Below are 18,613 nucleotides of genomic sequence, written 5' to 3' on the forward strand. Positions count from 1 at the left end.
CCCACTGGGGGAAGAGTGGGCAACCCCAGACTCATCCTCCAAATGCCTTTACCTTGAGTCCAGTCTAGAGAGGAACTCTTCGGGGTGGCCTCTGTAACACTAAGGCACTGTTCACAGCCGTTCCCCCTGGAAAGACCTTGGGACACAAAGGTTTGGCAGTTTCCCCAGGAAGTTGGGGATAGGAGGTAGATGTCCCAACATTTTTTTGTTTGTTTCTAGCTGACAACTACGAGGACAAGCTGTGCTGTGTGCTTAGTTGCTCAGTCATTTCCGACTCTGAGACCCCATGGATTGTAGCCCTTCAGACTCTTCTATCCATGGGGATTCTCCAGGCAAGAATACTGGAGTGGGTAGCCTATCCCTCCTTCAAGGGATCTTCCCAACCCAGGAATCAAACTGAGGTCTCCTGCATTGCAGGCAGATTCTTTGCCAGCTGAGTTACCAGGGAAGATAAATTGGTAGTATCTCAGAAGAGTCATTTGATGCACAAATACTGAGAGAGAGTGTGTTTGTGTCATGTGATGCTTCTCTGTTTTTGTTTAAGACTCACCTTTTAAGACACGTTTCTTTTCGGCTGCGCTGGTGGCTGCGCTGGTGGCTGCACACGGGCTTTCTCTAGCTGCATCGAGCTGGGGCTGCTGTCTGGCTGCAGTGTGCGGCCTTCCCATTGCAGTGGCCTCTGTTGTTGCGTGGGCTCTGTGCTCATGGGCTTCAGTCACTGCAACGCGTAGGCTCCACAGCTGTGGCTCACAGGTTCTAGAACAGGCTCAGTAGTTGTGATGCCCAGGCTTAGTTGTCCCAAGGCATATGGGATCTTCGAGACCTGTGATCGAACCCATTTCTCCTGCCCTGGCAGGTGGATTCTTAACCACTGGACCACCAAGGCAGTCCCTGTGTCTGCACAGAGATGTCCTTGTCAAGCGTTTCTTGGCATCTGCAGAAGGGGCTTTGCTTGGCGAGAGCGGGTTGGTGGAGGGGCCCTGCCTGGCTCACTCAGCTTGCCTGTGGCTGACTCTCAATGGGGAAGAAGGGGTGGTGACTACTTAGCCTCATGGCCTTTTCATCTTTCTCATCTGATAATGAAGTAATACCCACAGTGAAGGGAAAATGGGGAAACAAAAGACACAGTTGTACTTTGCTCAACTGCTGAATCGTCTGATTTTACTCCAGACCAAACATCTTTCTGTTTTCACAGGTGAAAATCATGAAAAATGTCTGGGTACCCTTTTGGTAGAAAGAGGGAGGAAAGGCTTGAAATATTACCCTTGAAGAAACAGGGTATAAATTGAGTTTATCAAGGATAATTCATCAAAAATAAATCCTAGAGGAAAATGTATTCCCTTTGTCCAAGCTGGGGAAGAGAAATACTGATTTTCAGGGCTAAACTTAAGTCGGTCCTTATGAGGATTTCAGATATGCGCATTTAAAAGTTGGTATTAGAATGGGAGGTGTGTGTGCATACATGTCCTGCTCGTTATAAGGCCCAGAAGTTCCTGGTTACCCCGGAAGTGACAGATGTCCACAGATTCACTCCCAGGAAGCACCCAAATACACACTAAACAACCGTGTGTATTTATATTGCCAGTGGGGCCCTTTACTGCTTGCACCCAAGTTTTCTATTAAAAAACAAAAGCTGATTTCTTCTCCTCTAAGTCGTTAGCTCCAAGCCCATCCAAATTAAACAACTACATAATTGTTACAAAACTAAGTACAGCTCTCTCTTAATACACTTCTCACATCAATCTGTTATGTTCTAGAACCAGGGATGTCTTCAGTGTGTTCCCCAGACTGGCCATCAGCATAAGAAAGGCCCTGAGGAGATGTTTGCTCGGGTCTCATTTTTCTGGCCATCAGCCACAGAAGCTGAGCGAAGTGGTAAAGAGCCTTGGGGAGACCAGGGCCCGCTGCTCCAAAAGCGCCCACCCTAGGGTGTGAATCTTGGGGTGCGCCTGAGAATGGCAGGTCCTCTGTGGCTGCGGCCCGCCACCGGCTGGGTTTATGTAAGGACGGAAGCCCGTGTGCCGTCTTGGAGCTCTTGGTCTTCACATCCTCAGACCCAAACCCAGCAGAAGCCTTAGACTTCAGAAACCAGAGGGACAGAGGAGGGGGCAAAAGAACTGCACTGTGGCTCTAGAAAGGACTCTCTGAGCAGATTTTGAAGCTTAAACCTTCCATGGGGCAATTTGTCAATTCTTCTGACGTTAGTGGAGCTGGAAGGAGGGGTGGTAAAGAAAGCTAAAGTCCAGGGAATCAGTCAATATTTGTGAATTTCAAATATCTTGCTCCTTGCATCTTTCATAAGAGTGTATGACACCTAGAAAATTCTCTTGGGTTGACATCACATTTTTGGCTGGAATTTTGAGTTGAAATCATCACACTTGGGAAGTGCATGGGGGATTTTCCATCTTAGTCGCAGCATGCTAACTCTCGGTTGCGGCAGGTGGGATCTAGTTCCCTGACCAAGGATTGAACCCAGGCCCCCTGCATTGGGAACACAGAGTCTTAGCCACTGGGCCACTCTGGAAAGCCTTTTTTGAAAAAGGCAAGATTAGAATGGATGAGTGGGGTTCAGGTGGCCTTGTTACGCAGGCCACCCCTTCCTGCACGACCCCAAATGACTTCCGGTTTGAGGTAGTTTGGGGTCGCCTGATGGTTTAGGGAAACCTATGGAAGAGTGAGGTGAGTTGCTGTCATGTGTGCCCATGAAGTGCTGAGTGAAATCTAGCCTTCCAGACCCTTGAGTCCTGCCCAGGTTGCTCAGAAAGCATCTCCACCATCCTCTGCCTCCCGAAGCTTCCCAGTTAGGGGCAGCATTCTTCAGAGGCTCAGGGCAGGGGCCCCCAATGCCATGCTGTAGATGATGCATATCTGAGAAAAGGCTTCTCCTGAGCCAAGACAAGAACAGTTACACCCAACAGAAAGACTGTGTTCTTAACCAATCTGAACTGTGTAAGTATCTTCCCACCCATTTTTGGGGGTATGAAAATATCTTTCCAAGATGACCAGTACAAGTTCCATGCATGAAGCAGGGTACTCAAAGCCAGTGCTCTGGGACTAGCCAGAGGGGTGGGATGGGGAGGGAGGTGGCAGGGGGCTCAGAATGCATGTCAATGTATGGCAAAACCCACCATAATATTGTTAAGTAATTAACCTCCAATTAAAATAATTAAATTTTAAAAATCTTTCCTTTCTCCGGCCATATTGCTGTCATACAGAGAGAAAGCATGAGTGGGTGACTTCACCCAGACCATCCCTAGCTCTTCCTCACCTCTGTGCTTCCTCCTCTCTGGACCCATTATTTAATGTCGGCAGTTATCCCCTACACCTCACTCTGCCCTGCACTATCACAGTGATGCACCTCGTAGCACTTTTTGTCCAGTTGTTACACGTATTTTATTCTTGGCCCCCAAATGTCCCTTATATGCATTATGAGCTCAACAATCACGTACAGCCCTTTTAACCCCTGGAGCCTTGCACTGTGCTGAGTACCGAGTCCCTGTTTCAAATGCTTTTTGACTTTTTTTGGTTTTAATATGTCATATCACAGAGTGCCTGACACCAGTGTCAGCAATTTTCATTGTCTCTTTTCTGCCCTAAATGATGTCTCAGCAGCGAGCTGGCATCCGCAGGGAGAGCGCGGTGTGAGGAGATTGCTAATATGCGGTGATAGTTTGCAACGAGAAAGTGAATGACATAAAAACGAGAACAGGAGTTTGCATTTGGAACTGAATGGCTGTGGATAGGAAGTTTCAAAAAAAAAGATTGAGCCCTCGTATCTTTATTTTTATACGTACACCCGCCAAGATGACCCTGAACAAGAAATCGAAATTTTATTTTGATTTTCTTCAAGGATTATTGCCTTTTGCGATGGAAAATGACAACTCATCAAATGCATCGTGTCTGCCGTAGGCTGCAAAGATGACCAGACAGCAGAAGCTGTCATTGTGTTCATGCTGTTTCAAGTAATATTATTACTTGGCCATTTTGCTAAACTAAATGTATATTCTTTTTTTTTTTTTCTTATCGAAGTCAGGGATGAGGACATTTTGACTTGATATTCCACTGAGCGTAGTAACCAGGTAGCTATTTCACTGAAGGATGATGTGAATTTATATAACTCTTGGTGAGCTGGGCAATGATTTAGGGTTGATTTTTTTTTTAAGTTTAATAATACTCTTAAAAAGAGTGCCAAAGCCAGATCCAGATCTTTGTAACAGAAGCAGATTTTATGAAAAATAAACTACTTTGGGACCTTGCGTGGAAAAACCCAAAGCAAAGAGATACGTCGTCTGTCTTTCTGGTCGTGATGTGTTGTGTTAGTCACTCAGTCCTGTCCGACTCTTTGTGACCCCATGGTCTGGAGGCCCCCAGGCTCCTCTGTCCACGGAATTCTCCAGACAAGAATACTGGAGTGAACTGTCATATCCTTCTCCAGGGGATCTATGACATGGGCTGATCATCTGAGCTGAGAGTTTCCTGTGGAACACCCAGGCTGGCCACCTCCATGAAGGGGGTACCGGGGGCTTTGTGCTGACCTTATTCCTGTTTTCCTCTATGGAAATGTCCTGTAGCAAGGTGTGGATGTCTAGGTAATACAGTAGTGCTCCTACCAAGACGGGTCTCATGGTACGTTTAGCAAAAGGGAAAGAAGCTGATGATCCCATCCTCAAAGGGCTCCCTTAGAGTGCCAGGCACACCTGGGCATCCCTGAAAGAGTTCTGTGCCCTTGAGGCAGGACCGACTCTGTGTGATTCTTAGTGTGCATGTTCAGTCGTGTCCGAGTCTTTGTGACCTCATGGACTGTAGCCCACCAGGCTCCTCTGTCCATGGAATTTTCTAGGTAAGAATATTGGAGCAGGTTGCCATTTCCTGTTCCAGAGGATCTTCCCAACATAGGGATAGAACCCACATCTCTTGTGTCTCCTGCATTGGCAGGCAGATTCTTTACCAACTGTGCCACCTGGGAAGCCCTTGTTCCATAAATTATTAAGGGTTTCAAGGCAGCCACAGCAGAGCATGAAACAAAACCCAGAACCCTTTTAAACACTTGAGTCAATTGTTCACCCACAAAGTTGGTCCTGCCTTGAGAAGTAAGTGCTTTGGTGTTTTGAACTTCAAAGTACATTAGCATCCTTAGGAAAACGTAGAAGAAATTAAGGGATGCAAACAACCATCACACCCCCCAAAACAAAGAAACAAAAACCTAGCTCCTGGGGGCTGCCTATATCCCACCACCATCAGCACCTTTGGCAATTTAATAAGAGAAGACTCACCACCTGATTAATTCGGATCCACTTGCCATCTGGAAGGTGCCTGGAATCATGTAATGAAAGCAGGGGTGGGCTTTGGGAGTGGGGAGAGCTGAGATCAGGCATTCATTCAATGAACACCTATCCATAAAGAACAGTACAAAAGATAAAGAAGGACACTACATAATGATCAAGGGATCAATCCAAAAGGAAGACATAACAATTGTAAATGTTTATGCACCCAACATAGGAACACCTGAAGCCCCTGGTGGCTCAGATGGTAAAGAGTCTGCCTGCAATGTGGGAGACGTGGGTTCAGTCCCTGGGTCAGGAAGATCCTCTGAAGACGGAAATGGCAACCCACTCCAGTATTCTTGCCTGGAAAATCCCATGGATGGAGGAGCCTGGCAGGCTACCGTTGATGGGGTCGCAAAGAATCAGACAGACTGAGCAACTTTCACATTCATTCAGCAGAAGCCCCCCAGTTTCCCTGACTCCTTTTCTCTGACCTTCTACATGTACAACCTCCAACCTCCACACAACAGCCCAAATGATCTTATAAAAACTGTATCTGATCCTGACCCCTCCCCGTTCTCCCTGCCTCAGGTGGCACACTGGTAGCTTACAGTCAGAGTGAGAGCTCTCTCCTTGACCCCAGGGCTCTGTGGCGTCCGGGGTCTGCTGGCCTCCAGGGCTTACCACTTCTTTCTTTCTGCCTTGGGAACTTTGCTCATGCTGCCTTGTCTTTTCATCCCCCCACCCCGCCCCCACCCCTGGCGTGTCCCCTTTTCCCACCTTCCGTTGTCCTGGAGATCACAGTTTACTTGCTTTTCCAGTTCTCCACTAAATACACCCCCTCGCCTGCCTGGATTCTCACTGTCAGCGTCTTCTGCGTCTGTCCCCTGTAAGCACCATGAGGGCAGGATCATGTCTGTCTTGCCTGTTATATTCCCAGTACAAACCATGTGCTAGCATGTACCTAGCATGTACCTGGAATATACTAGGCACTTGGTAGGTGTTCGTTGAAAGGATGAATGGACGTACCAAACAGTTCATGGTGTAAGCTTAATTACACACTATCTTGTGTTGTTATCCTTCACTAATTTCACCAATTAGTTTGAAAATCTTTGACATCAGGCAGTGTGATATCTGTCTTTCTGTCTCAGTTGCTCACGGTGCTCAGTGTATGTTCAAGAAATGTTATTGACCAATATAACTTATGAATGTTTCACAGATTCATTACAGCATAGATAACCAAGCGAGAAATTCAATTATGTATTATGTGTGTCTGAGTTATTATAGGTACTTTCTGCTGTTTGTCAAGGTTAAGGGATAACCGAAACTAGACAAAGTCTGAATTATGGAATTTCTGCCTCAAAAGAAAAGAAATCAAGTGTGATAGAAATATCTCTGTCACAGTTGTATTTTATTGAGTTTTGGAAACAGTCTAGAGAGAGGAGTTTAGAGGACTGGTTGTGTTCAGTTTACTGTGGTGTGAGGGCATCTTCCGTGTGAGGTTATAAAAATATGCACCGTCCTATCTGCTGTGATTATAACCACTGCCAGAATTTGTCTGGCAAAAGGAACTAATTTGCCGTCACTCTTTTTATTTATTGGCTGCACTGGGTATTCATTGCCGCGAGCAGGCTTTTTTTGCAGCAAGTGGTGGCTACTCTTCACTGCAGCACAGGCTTCTCGTTGCAGTGGCTTCTCTTGTTGCGAGCGTGCAGCACAGCAGTTGTGGCACACAGCCGGAATCGCTCCACGACATGTGGATCCTCCTCAGTCAGGAATCGAACCGAGTCCCCTGCACTGGTAGGCAGATTCTTAACACTGGACCACCAGGGAAGTCCCTGCTGTCATCCTCTCCAGTAATGTAAGAAGCAAGTCACTCAGTCACGTCCCAACTCTTTGCAACCCCATGGAATGTAGCCCACCGGGCTCCTCCATCCATGGGATTTTCCAGACAAGAATACTGTAGTGGGTTGCCATTTCCTTCTCCAGGGGATCTTCCCAACCCAGGAACTGAACCTGGGCCTCCTGCATTGCAGGCAGGCGCTTTACCATCTGAGCCACCGGGGAAGCCTGTAATGTAGCTTGCCCTCAACTTCTTGCTTGAATCGGCATTTGCACTGTTATGTCCAGAGATAAAAACCTTAATGGAATACTCACTCAGTGACAACTTTTTTTCAGTAACTTGCACAACTCAGATTCTGACCCACTGGGTCTTTATTTCTATATCCAGCCCTTCCAATGGACTGTTTTTTTGTTGCCTTGTTCTTCCAGCTCAGCAGATCTTGATGGTATAGAAAATATTTTCAGCTTAAGTAGTAACAATCTGTTTTCCCACTTTCTTTCAAATGCCTTTTGCAGACAAGAAGCCCCAAACTCTCTCACAGTCCTCAGCCTCCCAACTTGGGCGACCCAGTGGAGCATCTATCAGAGGCGTCTGCTGATTCTTTGGAAGCCATGTCTGAGGGAGAAACTCCCAGTCCTTTCTCCAGAGGCAGCCGGACTCGGGCAAGCCTTCCGGTGGTGAGGTCCACCAACCAGACGAAAGAAAGATCTCTGGGTAAGCTTCAAAAGGCAGCTTCTGATTTTTATTACTGCACGTGTGTGCATTTATACTTCTGAACACAGACCCCTACATCGGAATGTTAATTTGATCTTGATTTATAAAACCTCAAGTACTCAGAAACTCCGATGACTTAACATGAAGCCTTGAGATTTACCTGCTGGAGAAGCATCTAGTCCAGGCGGTCTCTGGGGCTAGGCACATGTAGGACTGGCTGGGGTTGGCACTCAAACAAGAGGCTAGCAGTACTTGTCTGTGTCCTGGTATAGGGAATAGTGAGAGACATTATGTCGAATGAGCCTCATTTCTTAGGAACCTCCTCCCCAGTTTCAGAACTGTGGACAGTTGGGGTATGAGCCCCACTCCACACTGTCTGACAGTCCAGAGGAGGACATGAATGGCTCCAGGAAGAAGACGTGCAGTGTGGCCAGCATCCCCCGTGACTGGTCATGAAAGCCAGAAACACAGGGCTGTTCGCCCTGCCACCACATAAAACGGTGGAGAGGCTTAGCAAGAGGTTAGCATAGCCTTTTCTTTCAACAAGCTTTTAGGAAACGCTTGTGATCAGTTGCTTCAGTTGCGTGGAACTCTTTGTAACCCTGTGGGCCATCATAGCCTGCCAGGCTCCTCTGTCCATGGGATTGTCCAGGCAAGAATACTGGTGTGGGTTGCCATGCCCTCCTCAAGGGGATCTGTCTCCTGCATTGGCAGGTGGGTTCTTTATACCTGGGAAGCCCCTGCCCTCACTTCGCATCTGCTTTTTCATAATGGATATTCACTTTCTATCTCGCTTTGCTTCTTTTTTCTTCCTGGCCCTTTAACAAAAGGCACAGATCCTGAAGATTTAGACATTTTTGCAAATCATGTTGGTATGTCATAGGGTTAACCTGCCTTCTCAAGGTTCTGATTCGGTACCTGTGTTTACAGACATTTGGGGTCAGGAGAAAGAAGGGACAGGAACGGGATCAACCCACAAAAGGCTTCAGGGTGGGCCTCTGCAGAAGACAGCTGAATTCTGCCTCTTAAAACCAAGCAAATGCCTGCTTGAAGAACAGAGAAGACTGTGGGAAGGTATCCTGATGTTGTTTCCTCGGTCACAGATGGTAACCAGAGCAAACTGGGTTCAGACACTGTCCTAGGTCTTTTTTTCTTTTTTAAAGCTGTGCTGGATCTTTGATGTCATGCAGGGGGCCATTCTCTAGTGGCAGTGTGTGGGCTGCTCACTGGGGTGGCTTCTCTTGTGGAGCATAGGCTTTAGAGTGCAGGGGCACATGGACTCAGCACTTGTGGTGCACAGGTTTAGCTGCCCCGAGACATGTAGGATCTTAGTTCCCGGACCAGGGATCGAACCGATGTCCCCTGCATTGCAAGGTGAATTTTTAACCACTGGAGCACCAGGGAAGCCCTGTCCTAGGTCTTTTAAAGAGAAAAACAAAATAAACAAACCAAAAAATTATTGGTATTAATTTTTAACCTTCGGTTTTGTATACTTCACGTTTGGTTAATAATCCAGGGTCCTCATTTTACTAGTGAAAGATGAAAGCCATGGAAAATCTCCTTTTTGTTTTCTGAGGAACATAGTTAATTAAATCGCAGAAGTGGGAAGGCCCTCTAGTTCCTTTTAACTCCATTTACCAATGAAGGCACAGGGTTTGCAAGGGTGCAGTGCACCCAGGGAGCGTACGGGGGCCCTGGCAGTGTCAGTAGGATCCAGGCTGGCACTTTCCATCTAGAGTACAGGCCTTAGTGTTCTCTTAATCCCGCTCCTGCTTGAGGCAGGAGCCCAGGAACCAGCCAAGAAGTGGAATTTCTCCTTTGTGCTTTGCAGGAAATGAATCAGGTTCAGTTCTCTGTAAAGATAGGCTGTGCTTTGCAAAACAGAATGAAAGAGAAGAACAAATACTTCTGTACCTTCCCCCTTACCTGGGGAACAGCACGCCTGTGGGATAATGGAGCCTTTGTCTTACAGGCAGGAATTTCCCCTACAGCCAAGCGCACTTGGCAGTGCAGGTATCCGTAGATACTGGCTGCCTTAGAAAGCCAACCTCTGGGCTTCGGGGCTGAAGGCGCAGGACAGGCAACCTTGCCTTAGGAATTGCTGAGCGTGGCTGGTAGTTTTCTCACGGGCCCGGCTGAACTTACGCAAAACGCTGTTTTACTCTAAGCATGCCTTGCTGTGAAGTTGTGGCAAGTCCCAGCAGATTCACAAATGCAAAGGAGGTGCTTATTCTTCCGGCTCCAGGAGGAGCTTTGGGGCCAGTGATTTCTCCAACTCCTGGATGGAAGGAGAGAAACGCAGGGAGAGGAGAGGAGTGAGAAGTTTGCCCCTTCGAGAGGAGCCCTGGGGCCAGAAAATGAGGCTGGCCTGGGCCAGTGCGCCTGACGCTGCCCTTCACCGCCTCTCTGTGGCCGACCTGGGAATGTCCTCTGGCCGCATCTGGCCTTCCTGACATAATCCAATTGAGCCAGGATGGGAAATGAACAGGAAAGTGAGTCAAGGAGAGTCTATATACAGTCTCTCTGCCAGGGGCCTTGCTGGCTTCCTGTCCGAAAAAGTCCCTGTGTGCCTGACTGTATTTAACACCCAGACATGGGAACAGCAGGTTCCCCAGAGAGCAGGACTGGGAGCAGCGGGGCCCCCCCAGCATTTCAGTGGTGAAGGCCATTTAGGACCCCAGACCTCGGAGGCTGCAGATGAAACAGCTGTGATCTCTTGCAAACCCACTCTGGGAGCCACCTGCAAGCCCCGGGTTTCCTTTGGGGTCAGTGCAAAGTCATTTTCTCTTAATCCACAGAACTTGGGTAGGACCTTCCCACCCAAGTCCTGTTCATCTTGTGTTTAAATTTGTCATGGTTGGTTCTTCATGGATTATTGCGTTACTTTTGATTTTTTAAAAAATATCATTAAAATATTATTTATCTTGATTACTGAGTTTTGCAGGGGGGGCCGTAAATTGTGCGCCTGAGGAGAGTGCCTCACTCGCCTCACCCGAATAGCTGCCCATGTGTCACCCCAAGGATTCTGCGTATCATCCAGGCGACCTCCAGCCACAGGGCCCGGAAGGGGCGGGGGCGGGAGAGCCCGGCTCCCAGGCTTCGCTTTGCACATGCGCAGTGTGTCACTGGTGCCCTTCCCCGGTCCTGGGCAGGGTCTGGACCAATTCTCCCATCGCTCCCGCTCCCCGGAGGGGATGCGACCTTGCTTTCACTTCAGGCAGCCTGTGCCTGGAGATAAACCTGCTGGCTTAATCATTTTTTCACTTGAATAATCCTACCTTTCTGGTTCTTTGGCGTATTTAGGATATGGGAGGAGCGTGGACTTGGTGCATTGCACAGAGGCTTTTAGAAGATGTGCCAGAGAGAGATGGGGCAGCTCTGAGGCGCTGGTTAGGACAGAGAAGGGAGACATTGCTGGTGCCCGTGTAATAGTCTCTCTCCAATGCTCCCGTGCATGCAAGGTGGGAGCTTCTCATTCCAGGATTTCAGGTGGGGCCAAGTGACAGCAAAACCCAGAAATCTTGTCTGATGCTGGGAGCCAACTAGTCACTCTCAGAGATTTACAAAGCTGAAAGGTAAAGAAAAAAATTCGCTCAGCCGCTCTGATTTATAACATGACCAGTTCCAAAAATCCATCACCTCTAAATCTTTGCTTCTACGGAGCAGTGGATTCCCCGCACGCTCCACCCATGCGGAGACCAAATGAAACTCTTCTCAGTGGAATTTATGCCATTTCTGCTCCCCTCTCTCTTCGGTGAAAAGAGAGATGGTTTGGGGAAAGGAAATCTCCAAAAGAAAGTAAAAACCGTTTTGCCGTAGAGTGAAGTTTTAGAAATCATTTCCGTGTAAAATTGTCCGCAGTAATTAGGTCTGGGTCTTAATGATGGAGTCGTTTCCTTTTAGTCATTGCTGTCTTGTAAATGTCTGGAATGCAACCGCGGGCAGGGGCTAGGGTCCGGCTGCTCCACAGTCAGCCGCGAGGGAAAGAAGAGCCACAAGTTCTTCCCACCCTTCTGTGTACCCTCAGGAATTTGAAAATAAAACTCATATAAAAGCACAGAGCAGCAGCTTCCTCCTCACTGCAGCCAGATGCCTTGGGTGACTGTATCCTGAACGGTTAGCTTTGGAAAAGACACCTTCCTTACCAGCCTAGCAGCCAGAGGTGCTGCCATTTCTGGAGCAAATTTCCTCTTAAACACTCAGACTCAATAAATAAGATTGATTTTTAAAGGCTTCGGAGGATTTGAGACTCTTCGAGGGAGAACTTACCCAACGTGTGTGGCTCGTTGAGTGTCTTTGGGGCTGTCCTCTTATTTTGAGGTGGTGACAGTGATGAGGACCATATCCAGGTGGGAGTATTTAAGGAACAGAAAGTTCACCACTGCTAGAATCTCCCCACCTGTGCAGAAGAGTGAGTAGGAGGTTAGAGAAAAAGATGGAGGAGACGTTGACGTGTAAAGTGGAAAACCAAGGATGTTTATGGGTGAAGACTGTGAGCCTCGTATTAAGATTGTTTGATCATGAAGAGCTAGGCTCTGGAAAGTTAAGAAAAAAAAAGAAATTAATTTCAGACACATGGAAAGAGCAATATTGCTGTACAGAGTAAAGAAAGCACTAAAGGGATTTAAGTGCCAGTATTGGTTAACACTTTCACTTTTCTCTTTCATGCATTGGAGAAGGAAATGACAACCCATTCCAGTGTTCTTGCCTGGAGAATCCCAGGGATGAGGGAACCTGGTGGGCTGCCATCTATGGGGTCGCACAGAGTCGGACACGACTGAAGTGACTTAGCAGCACCAGCAGCAGCAGTGGTTAACAAGTAATATTATAAAAACTAAAATTTACAGAAGAGTTCGGTTGTAGGTCAGTAGCTTGGGAGCACATTCCTGACCTTTTTAGGGTGCCATCAAAGAAAAGGTGAAAGGGTCATTTCTAGCTTGGGAACTCAGTGAGCGGGGTGGGAGGATACAGTGACTGGCCAGCGTGGTCCACTGCAGTCTCCTTCTAACGTTCCTTCTTTTACTTTGGAGATTGGAAAGCAGAATCATTCTGGAATGGCAGATACGCTGGGTTCCAGAAGTAGGGACCAAGGCATTTGTGGAGGCTTTGGATTTTCTTCAGCATCATTTGCTGAGTGGTCTCAGGGCATAGCCACTCACTTGATAGGGTTGAAATCTGGGCCTCTGTTTTTCTTCTGCTGAGGGCACAGGTGTGGTGTGACTTTGCAGTGGGACCAGCAGCTTCTGGACTTCCAAAGCGGAGTCACAGTGGTCTAGGACCACCAGAAGCTTCCCCCTTGTCAGATGGGTTGTGTAGTCTCCCAGTTCCACAGTTAACATTCAGCCCAGTGACTCCACAAGCCAGTTAATAAATCCGTCTTCTGCTTAAACCAGCTGGAGTCAGTCCAGTTCTCTGTGCTGAATCCTCACTGATACAAGGGATCTGATTGGCTGTGCTTGTAGCAGTTGTAGGGCCGCCTCTTCTGCATGTTCTAGAAAAGATGGCAGGTACCAGTGGGGACAGACTGATGACTTCTAAAGACTTGGCAGTGAACTGGAGAATGAGCTGGAGGTGTGATTTCCCAACTGTGTTCCTCAGAGCTCTGGAGTTTTGTGGCATTTTCTCTACTACAAATATTGCATTTTCATATAAGATTTCATTTGGCAAATGAGCTGTGTTGGACTGCTAACCACCCACACAGTAAAAAGCATTAAGTAGACCAAGGGGCATGGGAGAATAAGAGAGAAGTCATGAAGACGTTTTCTTTCCATAACAGGGGTTCCTTGAGCTCTTCTCTTTGGCTGTATCAGGGAAGTCAAAAGATGATCTCTTAGGTTTCTTGCTCTTGATGTACTGAATGTCCTGAAAGGTATTGTTTTTAAAAAAGTGAATCGATCTTTAAGCTAAGGCGAAAAAAAACAGATTTGGGACTGAGAATTAACCACTGAAAGGAAATATTTCAAGAAACCTTTGGGACTTCCCTGGAGGTCCAGTGGTTAAGACTTCGCCTTCCTATGCAGGGGGTGCAGGTTCCATCCCTGGTCAGGGAGCTAAGATTCCATGCGCCTTGCAACCAAAAAACCAAAACATAAAACAGAAGCAGCATTGTAACAAGTTCAGTAAAGACTGTTTCTTAAAACAGAAAGAAATCCTCCGGTACTGCAAAACATGTTTCTGTGAGGCAAGTCATCACCCCAATTTTCCTTTATTACCTGGGATTTTCATATATGAGTTTCTCTGAAAGAGAAGCCAAGAGAGTAAACTTGGCTTTACCCGTTACCCTCTGAAAGAGGAGAGTCCTTATCCAAGTTTACCCTCTTGGCTCTCAATTCACCCGTAAGAAAGAATGTTCTTGTAAAAGATTGGAGACTCATGATTTGTTTGTACTTACTTTGAAAAATAACGTTAGTCTGATGTCTTTCGAAATCCCTTGCTATTAACATTCCTGGGTTGAAACTTTAGAATAAATTTCTCAGACTTTGAGGAAATGGTTTAGTTAATGTGGTACCTACGGAGTTCTGTGCCCTTTACCAACTTCTTGAGGATTGTTTTGCAGACGGGATGCTGGTAGGAAAAGCATCAGTGAAGGTGAATAGAAGATTTGGTGGAATCTAAGGGCCCTCCCCAAGCTACCATTCATTTACAGAATCTGGGACTTCCCTGCTGGTCTAGTGACTAAGATTCTGATATTCAAGTGCAGGGAGTATGGGTTCGACTCCTGGTCATGGACCGTGATTTGGTCCAAAAAAAAAAATTTCAGGGTTTGCCATTGGCTGGCTGAGTACCAATGAAAAGGCGTGGAGAAGACTTGGAGTATGCTGTCTCTGCCTCCTCCTCTATAGCTGAGATGTTGATAAACCTGGACCTTTACTTTTTGTTATACTTTTTGTTAAGTTCAGTTCAATTGCTCAGTCGTGTCTGACTCTTTGTGACCCCATGGACTGCAGCACACCAGGCTTCCCTGTCCATCACCAACGCCCAGAGCTTGCTCAAACTCATGTCCATCGAGTCAGTGATGCCATCCAAGCATCTCATCCTCTGTTGTCCCCTTCTCCTCCTGCCTTCAATCTTTCCCAGCATCAAGGTCTTTTCCAATGAGTCAGTTCTTTGCATCAGGTGGCCAAAGTATTGGAGCTTCAGCTTCAACATCAGTCCTTTTGTTAAGTTAAGGGCAACCATTTCTAAACTGAAGGTGGAGCTCTAGGGTTAAATGCTGGAACGGTGACTTCAGTTTCCAAAGCCATTTCAGAAAACCAGTCCCCCCATACCTTGTGTGTGCTCAGTCACTAAGTCATATCTGACTCTTCTGAGACCCCAGTGGACTGGAGCCTGGCAGACTGCTCTGTCCATGGGATTATCCTGGCAAGAATACTGCAGTGGATTTGCCATTTCCTCCTCCAGGAGATCTTCCCGACCCAGGGATTGAACTTGAGTCTCCAGTGTCTCCTGCATTAGCAGGAGGATTCTTTACCACTGAGCCACCTGGGAAGCCCAGCCCATCTGTTAGCCAGTATGAAATATTTCTCTCTCTGTCACAATCATAAAATCCATTCAAACCCAGACATCTAGACAATGTTTAGATTTTTTCCCTGATGTTTTTATAAAAATACTCTTATTCAGAAAAGAACTCTTCATCGAATTTCACAAGTCAGCAAAAGAAAGCAAGACAAGTTTTATCCGTATAAATCTATACATCCAAAGTAGATTTGATTTGGCTTAAAACAATAAAAGTATATAAGAATCATTAAGACAAGAGCTAACACAAGTACCAGTTGGGCGCAATATGTATGTCAAGAAAATTAAGATAAGAATAATTGCTGTAATTGCAGCCAAGATCAAAAAAGAAGATAAAAGGAGAAATGTAATGAGTTCAGTGAATTTCATTATTTAAGAAGAGGTTTAGGGCCCCTTGTTTAGAGCATTTAATCCAAGACCTCCTGTATCTTAATACTGTTGACATTATATTATGTAATAGTTTTATTTAACAGTTGTTTTATGGAAAGTTTCTTTGTATAAAACTTCAAAATCCAAGGATATCATCTGAAACCATCTTATTAGAAGGTCCCATCACTTTATGGCAAATAGATGGGGAAAAAGTGGAAACAGTTATAGATTTTATTTTCTTGGGCTCCAAAATCACTGCAAGTGACTGCAGCCACAGTATGAAAAGATGCTTGCTCCTTGGAAGAAAAGCTATGACAAACCTAGACAGCATATTAAAAAGCAGAGATACCATTTTGCCGACACATGTCCATATATCAAAGCTACGGTTTTTCCAGTGGATGCACAAGTTGGACCATAAACAAAGCTGAGCGCTGAAGAATTGATGCTTTTGAATTGTGGTGCTGGAGAAGACTCTTAAGAGTCCCTTGGACTGCACGGAGATTAAACCAGTCAATCCTAAAGGAAATCAACCCTTAATATTATTTGGAAGGACTGACGCTGAAGGTGAAACTCCATCACTGGCCACCTGATGTGAAGACCCGACTCATTGGAGACGATCATTGGAGAGGACCCTGATGCTGGGAAAGATTAAATGGAGAAGAAGTAGGCAACAGAGGATGAGATGGTTGGATGGCATCCCTGACTTAACGGACATGAGTTTGAGCAAATTCTGGGAGATAGTGAAGGACGGGGATGCTGGCTTGCTGCAGTCCATGGGCTCACAAAGAGTCGGATATGACTTAGAGATGGAACAACAGTGTCTTTTGGGCTCTGTAGGTTTCTAGTGATCTAATTTGATACATGGAAAGAGCTGATATAGTCTTGATAATTGACCTGACCCCCCAGGTGATTGGCCTTTGGCTGTTAATAATCTCATCAGGGTGGGTAACTTCAGATAGAGAGGGAAATTTGAGGAGCAGGCCAGTGTTTTGGTTTTTAATATTTGTTATGTGTTTGGCTGCACTGGGTCTTAGTTGCGGCGTGTGGGCTCTATTTCCCTGACCAGGGGTTGAACCCAGGCCCCCTGCATTGGGAGCTCGGAGTCTTAGCCACTGGACCACCAGGGAGGTCCCCGGTCATTACTGAAGGCTTGAAAGGCAGAAGAGAGTTAGAAAAGAAATCTCTCCCCAGATTCCAAATTCCTAATAATACCAACTGTTTACTCTAGATTCCAGGGATGAGGTTGGAAGTATTTGGTTTCGAGTGATGTTTGCTGATACTCTCTGCTATGGTTTGGTTGGAACAAGAGTTGAGCTATTGCATTACTTTTAGGGGAAAATATTTCATTTATAAATTGCTGTTGTCTCCCTTTGCCACGAAAACTCTACCTAAAAATCTGTTGACCATGCCTTGCTATTTTTATTTATTTATTTATTTGGTAAATGCAAAATTCATTGCACCCCTAAGAGTTCCTTGCCAAGTTAATTTGTTCTTTGAAAGCTGACTATAAAATATAATCCTTAATGTTCATCTCATTCTATGAGTCCACACACATTTTTTGCACCTGCTTTTAAAGATGATTCTATGGACTACTAAAAATAATATGAAGATGCATGCCAGCTTTATGTTACACACCCAAGTCAGATTCCATCCTTGGTGCCCTCATCCTAAACATGGCCTCCAGAGAGCTGACATCTGGAAACTGAGATTTGTGGCAGCTTTTTATGTTTCAGGCAGAGCGTAAGAACACAGAGGGAAGAACACATGGGCATTGTTAGAGAGGAGATGTATATCTTCTATGTGTATCTTCTTAGGCAAAGAAATGGGTGAATTCCCATCCGGATTTCTCAAGTAAGCTCTGTGACAAGGGGAACTCAGTGGCTCTGATCTGGAAATGAGGTTCTATCTGCACCACCAGGGGACTCAGTCTCCATCCAAAAGCTGCTTTTGAGCACGACAGTCGGTGAGCCCCAGGGCACCACAACAGTGGTCTTTAGTTACTCACCCGTTTGAGCCACTCTCTGAGGGTCTGAAATTGGCCAAACCGTATCTTCCCCTGACCCCTCTGTCTTCAAGTTCGTATGTTAAAGTCTTAGCCCCTGGTATCTCAGAATGTGACTGTGTTAGGAGAAAGGGCTTTTAAAGAGGCGATTAGAACAAGTTCCTGAGAGTGGACCCTTGTCCAGTAGGACTGGCATCCTTATAAGGAGAGAAGGTCAGGAGACAGGTGCAGAGGGAGGACCACGCGAAGACCTGGGGAAGGGGGCTATCTATGAGCCAAGGAGAGACGCTGCAGAGACACCGACCCTGCTGACACCTTGGTCTCAGACTTAAGCTTCCAGAAAGTGAGAGAATAGATTTCTGTTGCGAAGCCACCTAGTCTGTCGAGCTTTGTTACGGCGGCCCCAGCAAACCCAAACAGGGACTCAGGTCACTCGTATCCTCCCACTTCCTTTCTCATATGAGGGGACAGGCTGATGGCAGTTGTCACAAACTTGAAGCATTTCTCTCTGTAAGACAGTAAAATCAGATGCATCGAGTTTTCTGTTTAAGTTGGGTTTCATTCCAGCCTCTTCACCTTTGGGACGTCTCAGGTGGCACTAGTGATAAAGAACCCGCCTTCCAGTGCAGGAGACGTAAGAGGCATGGATTGGATCCCTGAGTCAGGATTCTCCTGAAGAAGGGAATGGCAACTCATTCCAGTATTCTTGCCTGGAGAATTCCATGGACGGAGGAGCCTGGAGGGCTACAGTCCATATGGTCACGTAGAGCTGGACGTGACCAAAGTGACTTAGCATGCAGACATGCTTCCGCCTTTGCTGTTGCTTACAATTACAAGGGAAAATTTTAAGCCCCTGGGACAGATTCATCGTCCACGACTACTTTTCTGTCTGGTGTCTCTCAAGTG

At 46.4% G+C, this 18,613-nt stretch overlaps 1 protein-coding gene across 27 annotated transcripts in view; it reads left to right on the plus strand.

Moving 5' to 3' along the window:
• The window catches only part of KIAA1217 (KIAA1217 ortholog), an 817,826-nt gene that overhangs the window by 642,064 nt on the left and 157,149 nt on the right, over nt 1-18,613 (plus strand). For all 27 annotated transcript variants that reach the window (XM_069547449.1, XM_069547447.1, XM_069547448.1 and 24 more), the window contains one exon: nt 7,623-7,821. In XM_069547449.1, coding sequence (XP_069403550.1) covers nt 7,623-7,821 — 199 coding nt within the window. The remainder of the gene's footprint in view (nt 1-7,622; nt 7,822-18,613) is intronic.

The sequence above is a fragment of the Ovis canadensis genome, chromosome 13 (assembly GCF_042477335.2).
Source record: "Ovis canadensis isolate MfBH-ARS-UI-01 breed Bighorn chromosome 13, ARS-UI_OviCan_v2, whole genome shotgun sequence".
NCBI classification, from domain to species: domain Eukaryota; kingdom Metazoa; phylum Chordata; class Mammalia; order Artiodactyla; family Bovidae; genus Ovis; species Ovis canadensis.